The sequence below is a fragment of the Symphalangus syndactylus genome, chromosome 24, assembly GCF_028878055.3.
Source record: "Symphalangus syndactylus isolate Jambi chromosome 24, NHGRI_mSymSyn1-v2.1_pri, whole genome shotgun sequence".
In the NCBI taxonomy this organism is placed as follows: Eukaryota; Metazoa; Chordata; class Mammalia; order Primates; family Hylobatidae; genus Symphalangus; species Symphalangus syndactylus.
Window position 1 is genome coordinate 56117236 of NC_072446.2, and position 15024 is coordinate 56132259.

The following is a 15024-nucleotide window of genomic DNA, read 5'->3' on the forward strand; positions in this document are numbered from 1 at the left end:
TGCACACACTAAGCCTGTGGACCATCAGACTGGAGCTATGTGGACAGAGGTCAGGAGAGAGACCTGAGACCTGGTGCACATCTTCAAGAGGCCTAGAATCTAGTTGACAATATTGACTTAACTTCAGCAAGCATTTTAATCTCTCTCCAAAGGTATGCAGAACTTAGTTGCAAGAGAAGGTGCAACTTTTAAATGGGGACATTTCTATGGCCTGAGAGTTTTACCAGTATTCTCTTTCCAAATCCCATTACCCAGTCTTGCCATCAGACAGGCCTCAAACACAGAAGGCAATCCTTCTACACATACAATCTAAGTTTCATGGCCGAGCACAGTGGCGCACGCCTGTAATCCCAGCACTTTGGGACACCAAAGCGTGTGGATCACCAAAAGTCAGGATTTCGAGACCAGCTTGGCCAACGTGGTGAAAGGCTGTCTCTACTGAAAATACAAATATTATCTGGGTGTGATGGCAAGCGCCTGTAACCCCAGCTACTCGGGAGGCTAAGGTGGGAGGATTGCTTGAACCTGGGAGGCAGAAGCTGCAGTGAGCTGAGATCTCAACACTGCACTCCAGCCTGGGTGACAGAGCGAGACTCCCTCTCAAAAAAAAAAAAAAAAAAAAAAAAAAAATTGCAGTTTCAGCAGAAGGGAATTCAAAGCTATGCCCGGGCTCCTCTCTGAAGCTTCCTTGGAAATGGCGCTTATTTCAAAACAAATTCTTTAAATTAAGAGAAAATTATGCCAGAGGAGGAATACATACATCTTTTATTTGCTGGGTCAAGTATCATAGTGAGTGAAGTCCTAAAATCTTAAGAGAATTTCCTCTTTTGATCTAGGAGGAACATTTTTTTGCAAAAGCTAAACCCACATAGATTCCCCCAAGGCAATGGGGAAAAGAAATTAAAGTGGGTGAGTTGTATGTCTTGATCCATTGTCAACCATTGTCCGGCAGAACTGTGGGACTTAGGGGACACTGGCAAAGGGTCAGGACGGGGAAGCAAGTACCCAGCTGCCAGACCAAGGATCCCTGACCGGGTTAGGACATGGGCCAGAACAGCAGGACAAGAATTGAACGACGAGAGAGGAAGTGGGACAGATGTTACTCTAGATGTCTGTGCTGTCAAATTCCTCAAAGCACAGAAGTGCCGTCAATGCCCGTGTGCCCCTCAAAAAAAAAAAAATCATGCGCACGAGATGCACTACACTGGATTTCTCTGTCAAGTGCTGCCTCTCCCCAGTAAGATGCCTCAGAAAGGGAAGACATCAACACGTTACAGATGTTTACATGAGGACGTCAACATTTTGGGTAGCCCAAACTCATTGATGGAGAAGCTGGAGAGCTTGACGGAACAATGTAGCCTCAGTGAGCCTACCATTGACTCTGCTCCATGGATTCATTTTTAGATAGACTCAGGCAGGGGGCACACACTTACTTAGTCCCATCTGGGCCAGTTCTTCAAGCTGAGCCTCCGACTTGGCTGTTGCAATGGCATAAGGCAACTTCAAGGTAAATGGCAGAACATCCCTGATTGTTCAGAAAAAGAGAGAATGTTTGTAATTACATGTCTGGTTTCTATCTTGTGTTTATTTTCATCATGGAGATGTGTTAGCTTAAACTGTTTAAAATGTCCTAAGTAGACACCATACCATATCAACGAAGTTATCTTTCCTGGTGGTAAAACTTAACACTTACAATTCCTGTCTGCATTATCACACTCAGGACAGGCTGAGAGAAAAACCAGCATAGTTTCAGTATCAAAGTAGGGACCCAATTGCCCTGCTGGGTAGCTAAAAGGTATGTAGAGTTTACATCAGACTCGCTGACTTGTTGGTAGATCTAGCATGCATATAAAACATTATGTACTAATTCACTGCATGCCCATGTGAATGTTGGGCCAAAAACTGCCTGCGCAGGAATGTGGAATCCTAAACCGAGATGAATTAGCCCGTTGCCTTGCACACTGCAGGCTCTCAATGAATATCTGTCAGCTTTACTTATGAAATCTTCCCATTAGAGCCCACACATTGGCCTTGGTGTGCTGGAGACAAAACTTTCTCCTGTGTTTGAAGGCAGAGCTTCTCTAATGTACAGATAGATACCCAGGGTCTCGTTATACTGCACACTCTGATTCCAGAGGTCTGGGAGGGACTGGAGATTCGGCATTTCTGCCAAGCTCTTAGAGGATGCTGATGCTGCTGGACCCTGGACCAGGCTTTGAATTGGAAAGCAAGTCTAAGGCCCCTCATGCCAATAACCCCAGCACCCAAGCAGCATGGTGCCACGTGCAGATGGACAAACACACATGGCAGAGAGAGCAACAGACCCAACAGGAGAGAGCCCAGCCAGCATCAGGGGCCTGCCACAGCCATGGGCCATGACTTGCTTTCTTGGAAAGGGCAAAGGCAGACTTAAACATTTGCTCATGTTCATACACAAAGGTTAGGACCATGCTCTAAGCACTGGTGAATTCCCCACAAGGCAAAGCACAACACTGTCCTGACACAGACAGGCAGAAAGTGCTTGAATGGATGAATGAATGAATGAATATTCAATAACTGGTGACTTAATCAAAAAGGAGAGTTTGTTTGTTTGTTTCTTTTTCCAGTGGTGGTAATAGTCTTACAAAGAAATAATTATTCATTCATTTGTTCCACAGATGTTTATGATCATCTGCAATGTGCCAGACATTGCATCAGGGGCTGGGAACAAAACAGACGGAAGTTCCTGCCTGCATGGAGCTCCATGTCAGGGGATACCAATAAACAAACACACAATTTACGGAATCTATGATAAGGAGATCCATGACATGGATAAAAATGAAGCAGGAAAGGAGAATAAAGAATGTTTGAGTGTGAAGGTGGCCAGACAAGGCTTCGTGACCAGGCAGCATTTGACTGAAGATCTAATGGTGGCCAGGGGTTAAATCATGAAGGGAAGGACCTTCCAGGCAGAGTGAGAAGCAGGTGCAAAGGCCCTGGGGTGGGGAGGGTCTGGCATGGATGAAGAACAGCAAGGAGACCACTGTGGCTGGAAGGTGCTGGTAAGGAACACAACTTGGAGTCCTGCCTGGATTTCATCATCATGAGACGTGCTGAGAATTGCCACTGACGAGAATAATGATACCAAACAACCTATTGTTTACAGTAAAATTAGGCAACATTCTTGGATAAACCAGATTAAATCTGGATGACTGGAGAATTTTGGAGCCATGGAAGCTGTTAACAATGAATAACAAATTAGTAAGTCAATGAAAAGAAGAAAAAAACAAGAAGGTTTTGACACTGTACTGCTCTGCTAATGTAAAGCCAGGAAGCTGCTCTTTCTTGGGGGTCAGGCCCAGATCACCTCTTCCTTCCACGAGACCTTTCGCTTGTCCTCAAATGTTGTGAGCACCCCCTTTGCTTGGCCACTTGTGTCTGTTTGAGATGAAGCAGGCAGCACTGCAGGGGATTGCTGTGTCTGTAATAGCTGCTGCCTGACCTGGCAGGGCGGCAACCCTGATGATAATCTCAAGTGAAGATTAATGGGAACCACAGCCTTGTAACACCAAACTAGACTGTAAATATATGTTTGTGTGGCCGGACCAACTTAATTAAAATCTACTTTCCTCAGACAATTTGGGGGGAAAGCTGCATACCACAAAACCAACCTATGTTTATATTAAGCTTTTACCTCGCTCAGTGCAGTACCTGGAGCTTAAACATCACATGACTGGTTTGGGGTTTTCTTAATGATATATGACAGGAAGCCACACCTGTCCTTGGTTAATGGATGGTTTCAGGCTTTGATCTACTAGAGAATTAGATGTTGTATATGCATCCTCTCCCACTGAGCCAACCAGGGTGCATCCCAGCATCTTCACACACACATGCACACACGCATGCACATGCGTGCACACACACACACACACACACACACAGGGACACCTTCTTACTTGCATCCTATTAAAGAAAGGGGCCTCAATTCTAAAGCTTGCATAACAGACAAACAAAAGCCATCATCTTAGATATAAATGTTTCATTCAAGAGTTAAAACATGTACAGTCTAGATTTATTTTGTTTAACTTTGCTCTATACATAGATTTCTAAAGGGGAGGGGACAAAGATCATCGGGCAACTACTATTAAATTACAGCAGGCACTGTAACTCGTGTGGGGCCTGGGACAGCCCTGGGAGGAAGCCGTGATGCCCCCATTCTGTGGATCAGGAGCAGATGACGACGCAGACAAGTGAGGTCTCTAGCACACCCTCGCAGAGCTAATGGAGGTGAAGTGAGGGTCGAAACCCAGATGTGTTGGACCCTAAGGTCTGAGCAGCTGAATAGTATGGTGGGAAAATATGGGCTTTGGCATTAAGGCAGGCCTGAGTTCAACTCCCATAACTGTCACTTACTGATTGAACGATTGTGGGCACGTGCTTCACTTTTTCTGCCTCAGTGTTTTCATCATCCTAATTTATAGGGTTGCCATGAGGATTAGAAATATGTATGTATGGTGCTTAGCACAGATATAGAAGACCCCTAAAATTATTATTTCCTCTATTCCTCTATTCTGGTCTGAGGACAAGCAGCATTAGCCTCATCCCCTGGGAGCTTGCTGGAAATGCAAAACCTCAGGTACTACCCCAGACCCACTGAATCGGATTCTGCATTTAACAAGACTCCAAATGACTCTAGTACTCTCACTACTACACTGCTAACACCAAGTCAACAGAGCGCTGCCAGGCATTGGGGGTGAAGGTGTGCAGTCACTATTTGTATTCTCAACGACACTCTTCAGCGAGCCTTCCCACTATGGCAAATCCTATGTTTATTGATTTGTGAATTCTCTTGTGCAATGCATATTTGCATATGCATGCTGTGTGAAACACCAGAACCAATAATCCAATCACTTTCTTTACTTGAATATATTTATATACTAACAACCAACTAAAAAATGTCACAAATATTCTCATAAGACTGGGTAAATCAACTACCAATTGCTAAGAACATAGATGAGTAGCATAGAAAGAGAAACAAAAACATCAAATATCTTTGCATTTTGGAACAAACGGGGAAATTAATCTTGGCCTTCCTACCTGCAAAACATCAATTTTGGAGTTTTCCTGTAAGTACCTTATATATTGGTATCATGCTTTATAGTTTATAAGGCTTTCATATACTTTATCTCCTTGCATCTTCAAACAGTCCTGGACAGCAAGTACTCCAGTCTACCATGAACACTGATGGTAAATTTTCTATGCTATTGCCAAATATTGCTTTGTAGGTGTAATGATTTTTCCCAACAACTCCACAATTACCAAAAAGCAAACAGTGAAAAGTAAATATCAGCCGGCTTCACCCCTGGCCAACATGTTAGCATTGAGACTTCCTCCTCCAACCTGGCTGGCTTTAGGCCAGACCAGGTGTGGTTCCCTGGGGATGAGTGAGTGTGTGTGTGTGTGTGTGTGTGTGTGTGTGTGTGTGTTGGGGGCTGTGCTTCTGCACCAGCCTCCTCTCTTTGGGCAGCACATTTCATTTCCTCACACAGCCTTAAGAGATCTGCCCAAATCATGGCAGGCAGGTTGCATCCTCTTGGGAGGTGCTCCCAGGTACTGGTCCCATTCTCAGTGAAGCCCTCATTTTCTTCCCGCTGGTGAGCAGCGCTGAATTCCTCCCCTGGAAGTGCCTCCCCTTCCTGAGGCCATTTATTGTGTGGCTTCAGCTGACCTGGAGACTTCAGAGGGTGAAGAGCTTAGTGGCTCCTGGCCGGGCACGGTGCTCACGCCTGTAATCCCAGCACTTTGGGAGGCTGAGGTGGGCAGATTGCCTGAGGTCAGGAGTTTGAGACCAGCCTGGCCAACGTAGTAAAACCCCGTCTCTACTAAAAATACAAAAATTATTTGGGCATGGTGGTGCGTGCCTGTAATCCCAGCTACTCAGGAGGCTGAGGCAGGAGAATCGCTTGAACCCAAGGAGGTGGAGGTTGCAGTGAGCCGAGATCACGCCATTGCACCCCAGCCTGGACAACAGAAGTGAAACTCCATCTCAAAAAAAAAAAAAAAAAAAAAAAAAAGGCACGTAGTGCCTCCTGCCCTCTGGCAGAATCTAGTCAACAGGCACTTGGTCTTTGAGAAACAACCTAATTCTTAAATTAAAATAAACTGAGCCAAACTCAAATAAACTCCCCAGCCTATATGTGTGTTAGCTGTGAGAAGTGATGTCTGAAAACATCCTAGTAACACATTTTCCTGTCTCTGCCATTTCAGCTGCCATGGACAGAGAAAAGGAGGCCAAACTGAACTCAGCCCCATAAGAGGAGGCAATGCCAATCCCTGCAGATAACAAGAATTTTGATTCTTAATTACTGAAAAAACACTTGATGTGAAAAAACTGTTATTGCTAGTAAGAAAAAAATGGAAAAAAAAAAGAAAGCCTTTCACAATGCACACCCTGTTGACTCTGGTTAATATTCTGATTCTGGGTGGGGTGCAGTGGCTCACACCTGTAATCCCAGCACTTTGGGAGGCCGAGGCGGGTGAATCATCTGAGGTTAGGAGTTCAAGACCAGCCTGGTCAACATGGTGAAAACCTGTCTCTACTAAAAATACAAAAAATTAGCCGGGCATAGTGGCAGGCGCCTGTAATCTCAGCTACTCAGGAGGCTGAGTCGGGAGAATTGCTTGATCTCAGGAGGCAGAGGTTGTAGTGAGCCAAGATCGTACCACTGCTCTCCAGCCTGGGTGACAGAGTGAGACTTCATCTCAAAAAAAAAACAAAAAACAAAAAACTGATTTTGGACTTAACATTGTATAGAACAAAATAGTTGCTTTGGTTATGAAAAGGACATGAGCACCCAGCTGGCCTGAAGGACAAGACTGATGGGCTGGTTTAAGGAACCCACACTTGTAGAATGAACTCCATCCCTTATGGAGTTTTCAGAGGCATTATCATGAACCTTTCAAAGTCACAGGCTTGCATGCGCAGTCCCTTTCTGTGTGTGTGTGTGTGTGCATGTGTGTATGTGTGTGCATGTGTGTGTGCATGTGTGCACGTATGTGCATGTGTATGTGTGTTTCCTGCTTGATGGGTCTGGCTGAAAGGAGCCTTGGGAGCAGCTTGAAGAAATAATCATATGAAGGATAATTTATGTTTGGAGGGGTTGGGGTAGTTGTTTTGACCTTAAACCTGGCATGATGTGTACTTGGTGAACCCGTTCACTTGGTGAACATTTTACTTAAGTAACCAGTCTTAATCTGCCAACATCAAATAGGTGGCCAGCCTCCTAGATCCTTCAAGAAACCTCAGGTTAATTATATCCCACACACCAAACAGGGCCTTGAAACCGTATGAGAGGAAGAGGCCTTACCTGCTGATGCAGTAGAAAGCAATGAGCCGGAATAAATCTGCAAAACTGATTCCTGAGCCTTCCAGGGAAAAGGCTGGAAAAGAGATTTCAGAAACCAGCTGATTCTCCCTGAGCACGTTCTGGGACAAGAACAGCCCCCTAAACACCACGTGTGTGGGACCATCTGAGTACTCTCAAACAAACTACCGTGTGGCTTATCAGAACCAGCTGTGCAGAGGAGGCATGTCAGCCAGCAGCCACCGGTAAACAGCCGATGATCTGGAAGTTCATCGCTTGACTCATGCCGAGCACATGCTCCAGTGCTTGGTAAACAGACCAGGACAGACTTGAGTTGCACAACTGTCTTTTTTTTTAACTTCAGAACACAAAGGGCAGGGGACAAGGGGCCAGTCTGTCTGGATTGTATCAGCACAGGACAGGGCTTGGGGAACACCAAAACCCCTACTCCCCTCGATCCCTTGACCCTCCTAGGACACACACTTCCCTGGTCACTCCTTTTTGCCATAACAGAGCACCTGTGATAAAAGCGCACGGGAGAAGGAATGTAGAGCTGGGAGGATATGACGAGGTTCCCCGAAATCAGCTTTTGGTTAAATTCAACATGAAAGATTCCAAAACTGGCCGGGCATGGTGCCTCATGCATGTAATCCCAGCACTTTGGGAGGCCGAGGAGGGAGGATCTCTTGAGCCCAGGAGTTTGAGACCAGCCTGGGCATTATAGCGAGACCACATCTCTCTTTTTTTTTTCTCTCTCTCACTTTTTTTTAAAACAAAGATTCTAAGACCCATTTACTTGGAGTGTTGCTCCCCCCTCCACCCCTGCTCCAGTGTTCAAATTTTCTAACACAGAAGACATGTTCTGGGCCGGCCGTGGTGGCTCACGCCCCTAATCCCACCACTTTGTGAGGCCAAGGTGGGTGGATCACCTGAGGTCAGGAGTTTGAGACCAGCCTGGCCAACATGGCAAAACCCCGTCTCTACTAAAAATACAAAAGTTAGCTGGATGTGGTGACACACACCTGTAATCCCAGCTGTTTGGGAGGCTGAGGGAGGAGAATCATTTGAACCAGGGAGGTGGACGTTGCAGTGAGCCGAGATCGAGCCACTGCACTCTAGCCTGGGTGACAGAGAAAGACTCTGTCTCAAAAAAAAAGAAGACACATACTGTCAAGATGGTGTGGCATTTTGCACGTCTTCCAAATGCTGGAGCAGCAAGTGGTCTGACTTCAAATACTCATGAATGTGCCAGCCGGCCCTCACACCACCTCAGCTGAGCAACTCACACTGATATTCCTCTAAACATTTGAAATATCCTCAGTTTTATGAATATTTCTTCAATCCAATGTGTTTCGTCTCACTCATACCCTCATTTATTTTGCTTATTTGCCTTTTTTTTTTTTTTTTTTTTCTGGAGACAGAGTTTCGCTGTTGTTGCCCAGGTTGGAGTGCAATGGTGCAATCTCAGTTCACTGCAACCTCCATCTCCCGGGTTCAAGCGATTCTCCTGTCTAAGCCTCCCAAGTAGCTGGGATTACAGGCATGTACCACCAGGCCTGGCTAATTTTGTACTTTTAGTAGAGACGGGGTTTCTCCATGTCAGGCTGGTCTCGAACTGCTGATCTCAGGCGATCCACCCACCTCAGCCTCCCAAAGTGCTGGGATTACAGGTGTGAGCCACTGCGCCTGGCCGCTTATTTGCTTTTTTGTATTATTTTATTATTTCTGTAGCACCCCCAAAAAACATCCATACCTCTACACGTATACCATCACAGACACACACAGACACACAGAAACAACAAACACACATGTGTGCCACAATTTGTAGAGTTAAGTGGGAGGAAACTAATTTGGAGCAGGTTAGCTTCTCCAAGCCTCAGTTTTCTCATCTGGAAAAGGGACTCTAATAGTACTTTCCTTATCTCCCAGAAGGGTGGTCGGGGGAGCTGAAATTTTTAAAAAATTAAATAATTTATGTGAAAGCATTGTTTCCAAATATGAGGTGTTGTTTATTATTAAGCTGCACTGTCCGTAAGTTATGACAAAATATCTGAATATTTATTTATTTGAGATAGAGTCTCACTCTGTCACTCAGGCTGGAGTGCAATGGCACGATCTTGGCTCACTGCAACCTCCACCTCCTGGGTTCAAGCGATTCTCCTGCCACAGCCTCCTGAGCAGATGGGATTACAGGCTTGCGCCACCACACCTAGCTAATTTTCGTGTTTTCAGTAGAGACGGAGTTTCACCATGTTGCCCAGGCTGGTCTCGAACCCCTGGCCTCAAGTGATCCGCCCACCTCAGCCTCCCTGAATGTTTTTATAGCAAGTCCTTCCTTCACCTCAATTCACAGAGAAGATAAACAGGCCCTGACTGAGAAGGGGCCATTGCAGTGGGACCCAGGCCTGTGGTAACTAGTTATGACCAGGCTTATGCTTTATTTAAACAAGCTCTTTTAACCACTTGAAGCCACCTGGAGAAGATTAGGGAAGTGATTGAGGCCTCATCAAATTATGGGGCAAAAACCTTTGGCCACAAGGACCTCAACGAACAACCAGGAAGCTTCCACACACATTGCCCATGCTTCTGGAAGAGGCGAGGAAGTGGCTTCCGACCAACACATCCATCGTGCTCCACTTTGGACATTAGGGAGGAATTTAAAAACCAGTTAGATCTGTGGCTTCTTGCCTCGTGGACTTTTTTTTTTTTAATATTTTTGGGTTGTTTTTTCATTTTTAAGACATGGTTTGGCTCTGTTGCCCAGGCTGGAGTGCAGTGGCACGATCACGGCTCACTGCGCTTAAGTGATCCCACCTCAGCCTGAGTAGCTGGGACTACAGGCGTGTGCCATCATTCCTGGCTAATTTTTTTTTTTTTTGTAGAGATGGAGTTTTGCCATGTTGCCCAGGCTGGTCTCAAACTCCTGAGCTCAAGCAACCCTCTGGCCTTGGCCTCCCAAAGCGCTAGGATTACAGGTGTGAGCCACGGCACACAGCCCCTCGCAGACTTTCAAAAGCCAATTCAGAATTAATTAATTCACTTAATATAAATTCATTATCAATTCACCTAACACATTATTAACTCAATATGAATTCATTATCTTTCAAAGAGTGGGTTTGCAATGTACCTTCTGGTTGCGTCCTAATGTATTTACATTATTGGCTGCGTTCCGCCTGCTCATGCGCCTTTCAGGGGGAAGTTTTTCCCAGGCATCCATGACCTTGTGGCCTTGTGAGATCCAGGTTGACAATTGAGCTGGAGGCGGTTCACAGTCAGCCTGGCAGGTTTCACCCTCCCCTGACTCAGTTAAAGGTCATTTGGCTCAGCAAGATTGTGCCCTCCCGGCTGAGTAGAATCTCATCTCGGCCCTGAAGTTGACCTTCATCTACACCTTCAGCTTCTCCAAATGCAGGAGGTGAGGTGCTGGGAAATCGGGAAGCAAGTGGGAATCCCAAGCTCTGTCTTGCTTCTGAGCTCTCTCCTCCTGGCCTGCTCCTCCCACTCCTCCCCCTTTGATGGGCAGATCCATCTTCCGATTCTTTCTTGGAGGCTGGCAGTACATCAGAACTGTGTGTTCCCTTTTTTATTTAAAATTTGGCCTCCCGACACTCCACATTTCCAATGACCAATCATGGAACAGCAGAAAGAAAACCAACACTTCTGAACACCACTCTCCCTTCAAAATGTTCATCGAAAGGTTGGATTCTGCCTCTGATTAGCTGCATTTCATAGAAGACTGAGCACTGATTGCCTGGAGGGAACAGGTCTGCTCAGGGATTATTTATTCACGAAGTGCAGACACATGCTTTAGGATTAGATCCCGTAAAAGGGCTCTCTTGCTACAGTCTCCTTGCAATTTAGTCATTGGCAAACCTGGGAACTGAATTCGTGTTCCACTTAACTGGGTAGGGGGAGAGGAAGTCAACCTCTATTAGTTCCCTACCATATGCCATGCAGTAGGCTGCACACTTTATATTCAGGTTGCTTGACTCATTAACAACTCAGAGGTTACCATCACCGTATTATACAGATGAGAAAACTGAGGCTCCTGGAGTAGGTTACGTGTCTAGTCATTCAGCGGCAAGACTCACACCCATATCTGCCCATCTCAAAACCAGAGCTCCTTCCACTTCCACTCCCTGCAGAGCCCTGCGGCCCTCATGTCAGTCAGGACCTGAGCATCCAATGACCACTTACTGTATGTGCTTTCCTTTATGGCAAATTCCTTGAGTGGGGCCCCAAATTCACAGGGCAGGCGGAGGGAGAGGACTTTCTTCTGCATTTTGGTAGATTTATGAACCAGGAAGATCTAGTGGAGGAAAAAGAAATACAAGCTTTAGGAAATATCTAGAATGTTGAAACCCAAGCCTCTGGTTTCCCTCACACTCAATGAATAGAACCCCTTCATATCCACACTGCATGGCTCCCTGCAGGAAACTCTCCTGCCATAGAAAGGGGTGCTCAGAGCCCAGGCTGCAGACAACTTTGTTCATTACTGGCATCAAAAGAATCCTGCTTTCCCTCTGACAGAAGCTTCTCCATGGGGCTAAGAACTCCCCTAGTCTGCACAAGCATTTTCAGTTCGGTGACTGTTTTACTGCTGAAGTTATATTCTCCAGCCCCTGTCTTATATATCTTGGTTGGTGAAACCTAAATTCTAAACACAGGCAGTAACATGACTAAACCATAGGAATTGGGATTTCATTGGTTAACTTGGCTTATGAGGATATTTACAATAGAAATTTAAGTTTGTGGCTAACAGTGAAAAAGCAGAAGTTGCTTTGTTTTTTGTTTTCAAATTGAAATCTGAATTTCTAGCTCTTCTTGGAAAATGAGATGATACAGCAAGACCAGACAACAATCTACTGGAGCTGAAAAATGGCTGTTCCATTTGGGTGGTGGGTGGATGCACTCTGAAGTTGACCCCGGTGGACATGGAAGCTGTCCATTTATTCCTGACTCACTTCACATTCTACCAGTTCCCTCAAGATCCTAATATTGTCTTTAGACACATGCTTTAAAACAGCCCAATTCCTAGTGCTGATCTCAGGACACCATTCTGGCCCTCATCACTGCAGAGGTAAGTATGCTGTGTACTGTTGTGCAGGCCGTGCACTGCACAACTCCAGCAGGCACCATTCACCTAGCCTACGAATGAAGTGACTCTCCCTGGAGTATGGCGTGTGGCAGCCCAGCTGAGTCCTGGTTCCCTTCTGTGGAGCATGACCCTTCTCCAAGAATCTTATTCTGTCTGTCATGCTTCTTTAGCTACTTCTCTTTCATCTGCATTTAAACACCTTACTCTCTACCTCTTCTCTCCCCTACCTTTCTAGTCTTTCATTTTTTCCCCGCCTAATCTTTGCTCCTCTCTTTATCTCCAGTTAAAAGCTCGTAAGATACTTTATTTAGGGGGTGGGAAGATGGGTATGGGACTTGGGTATCTGGTGAAGAATGAAGCTGGAAGACCTTAAGTTCTCTTTTCTCCTGGCATCGTGGGGATGCATCCATAGGATTCATCCAGTAGCAGGTTCTGGGAGTCAGTGCCTCTGGGACACCCTAAAACTGAAGCAGATGCTTCCTAAATAGCATCCTGATGGCTAAGAGGCCAAAGCACTGCGGAGAGGCAGCTGTTGGTTGTTAGGAGAGGAAGTAACACTCCCTTTTCCAAGTGGAGATCTCCCTGAGCCTTGGGGTTGGGGAGTGCAATCTCTAGGCCTTATTTTTTGGAGGACTGCAGCCTTACATTATATCAGGGGTTGGCAAAGTCTGGCCTGCAGACGAAATCCATCCTGCCATCTGTTTCTGAGTAAAGTTGTATTGAAACACAGCCACGCTTGATCATTTACATATTGTCTATGGCTGCTTTTGCATGACAATAGTGTAGTTGAGTAGTTGTGACAGAGACTGTATAGCCTGCAAAGCCAAAAATATTTCACTTTGCCCTTTACAGAAACAGTTTGTGGACCCCTGTCTTAGATTGTAGAATAATTAAGGATGGGCACCCCAAAAGCCCACTTCACTCATGCCACCATGGCCAGTCTCTCAAATCCTCCTTTTTCACACACTTTTAGCCACCTGCTTTTCTCTCTCTTCTTTATTTTATTTTATTTTATTATTTTATTTTATTTTTAGATGGAGTCTCGCTCTGTCATCCAGGCTGGAGTGCAGCGGTGCAATCTCAGCTCACGGCAACCTCCACCTCCTGGGTTCAAGCAATTCTCCTGCCTCAGCCTCTGGAGTAGCTGGGGTTACAGGTGCACGCCACCATGACTGGCTAATCTGTGTATTTTTAGTAGGGACAGAGTTTCGCCATGTTGGCCAGGCTGGTCTCGAACTCCTGACTTCAAGTGATCTGCTCGCCTTGGCCTCTCAAAGTGCTGGGATTACAGGCCTGGGCCACCATGCCTGGCCTCTCCCTTCGTTATTCTTGACTGTCCTGGTTCACGTTACTCCTGTCCTGGCCCTGCCCTCAACCTGCCCAAGTTCATCAGGCAGGCCCTGTGCAGGGATCAGGCAGGCGGACGGAGAGAACATGCCTGGCCTGTTTCCCATGCAGGTCTCAGCAAGAGTGGACGTGCCCTACCTTGGGAGGGGGAGCTGGGCAGGCTGTTGCCTAGCTCTGCAGCAACTTCTGTCTTTGGAATGTTTTGCAGAAATGCAAGAGCAGACAATTCAGCTGGCTGAAAGTGAGGCATCACAGAAGGTGAGGAAATCCTGATCCCATAGAACAAAACTAGAGGCAGCAGCTCTGTGTTATGGCCAAGGGTTCTCTGCAAAGATGAGAAAGCACCGTGCCTTGTTCCCCTGAGCATGTTCTGGCAGAGGTCTTAGTTCTACCTGTTTCTGCCTGATGAGGGATAAAGAAAGATTCATATGTTTTTTAAAAAGTGAGAACAGACAGACTCTGACCGCTAGGAAACTCAAAAATGTATTTGGCGCCCAATTCTTAGGACATTCCTCAGCTAGCTACTAATGGGATTTTCTCCTTGCTTCTCCATCTAGTTCTTAGTCTCTATCCTGTGTTGCGTGTTAAGTAGTATTTTGTCTGTGACTTATTGTATTTATCCTTTGGAAGTAGACACTGCACACAAATGCTGTCTACTATAACTTTGTACTACAATGAAAATGTTCCAAATTCTGTACCATCTAATATGGTAGCCAGCCGAGGCCAGAGAGCACTTAAAATGTGGCTACGGTAACTGAGGAGCTGAATTTCTAATTTTATTTGCTTTAATTCATGTAAATTTAAAGAGCCACATGGAGCAAGAAGCTACCATACTGGATAGCACAAGAGATACCAGTCACTTTTTTTTTTTTTTTTTTTTTTTTTGAGACAGATTCTCACTGTTGCCCAGACTGGAGTGCAGTGGCACAATCTCCGCTCACGGCAACCTCCACTTCCTGTGTTCAAGTGATTCTTCTGCCTCAGCCTCCTGAGTAGCTGGGATTACAGGCGTGTGCCACCACACCTGGCTAATGTTTGTAATTTTAGTAGAGGTAGAGTGCCACTGTGTTGCCCAGACTGGTCTAGAAATCCTGGCCTCAAGTGATCTGTCCGCCTTGGCCTCCCAAAGTGCTAGGATTACAGGCCTGAGCCACCGTGCCCGGCTACAGTCACTTTTTTGAGGACCTTCCACAAGTCGTGGAGTGGTCTGGATGGGACGGACAGTGGTCTTGGATA

At 45.9% G+C, this 15024-nt stretch overlaps 1 protein-coding gene across 3 annotated transcripts in view; it reads right to left on the minus strand.

Annotated features, from left to right (window-relative positions):
• Positions 1-15024, minus strand: part of RIN2 (Ras and Rab interactor 2) — a 206063-nt gene that overhangs the window by 30049 nt on the left and 160990 nt on the right. For all 3 annotated transcript variants that reach the window (XM_063634164.1, XM_055265696.2, XM_055265698.2), the window contains 3 exons: positions 11541-11652; positions 7347-7419; positions 1434-1525 (listed from right to left, as the gene is read on the minus strand). In XM_063634164.1, the coding sequence (XP_063490234.1) occupies positions 1434-1525; positions 7347-7419; positions 11541-11652 (277 nt within the window). The remainder of the gene's footprint in view (positions 1-1433; positions 1526-7346; positions 7420-11540; positions 11653-15024) is intronic.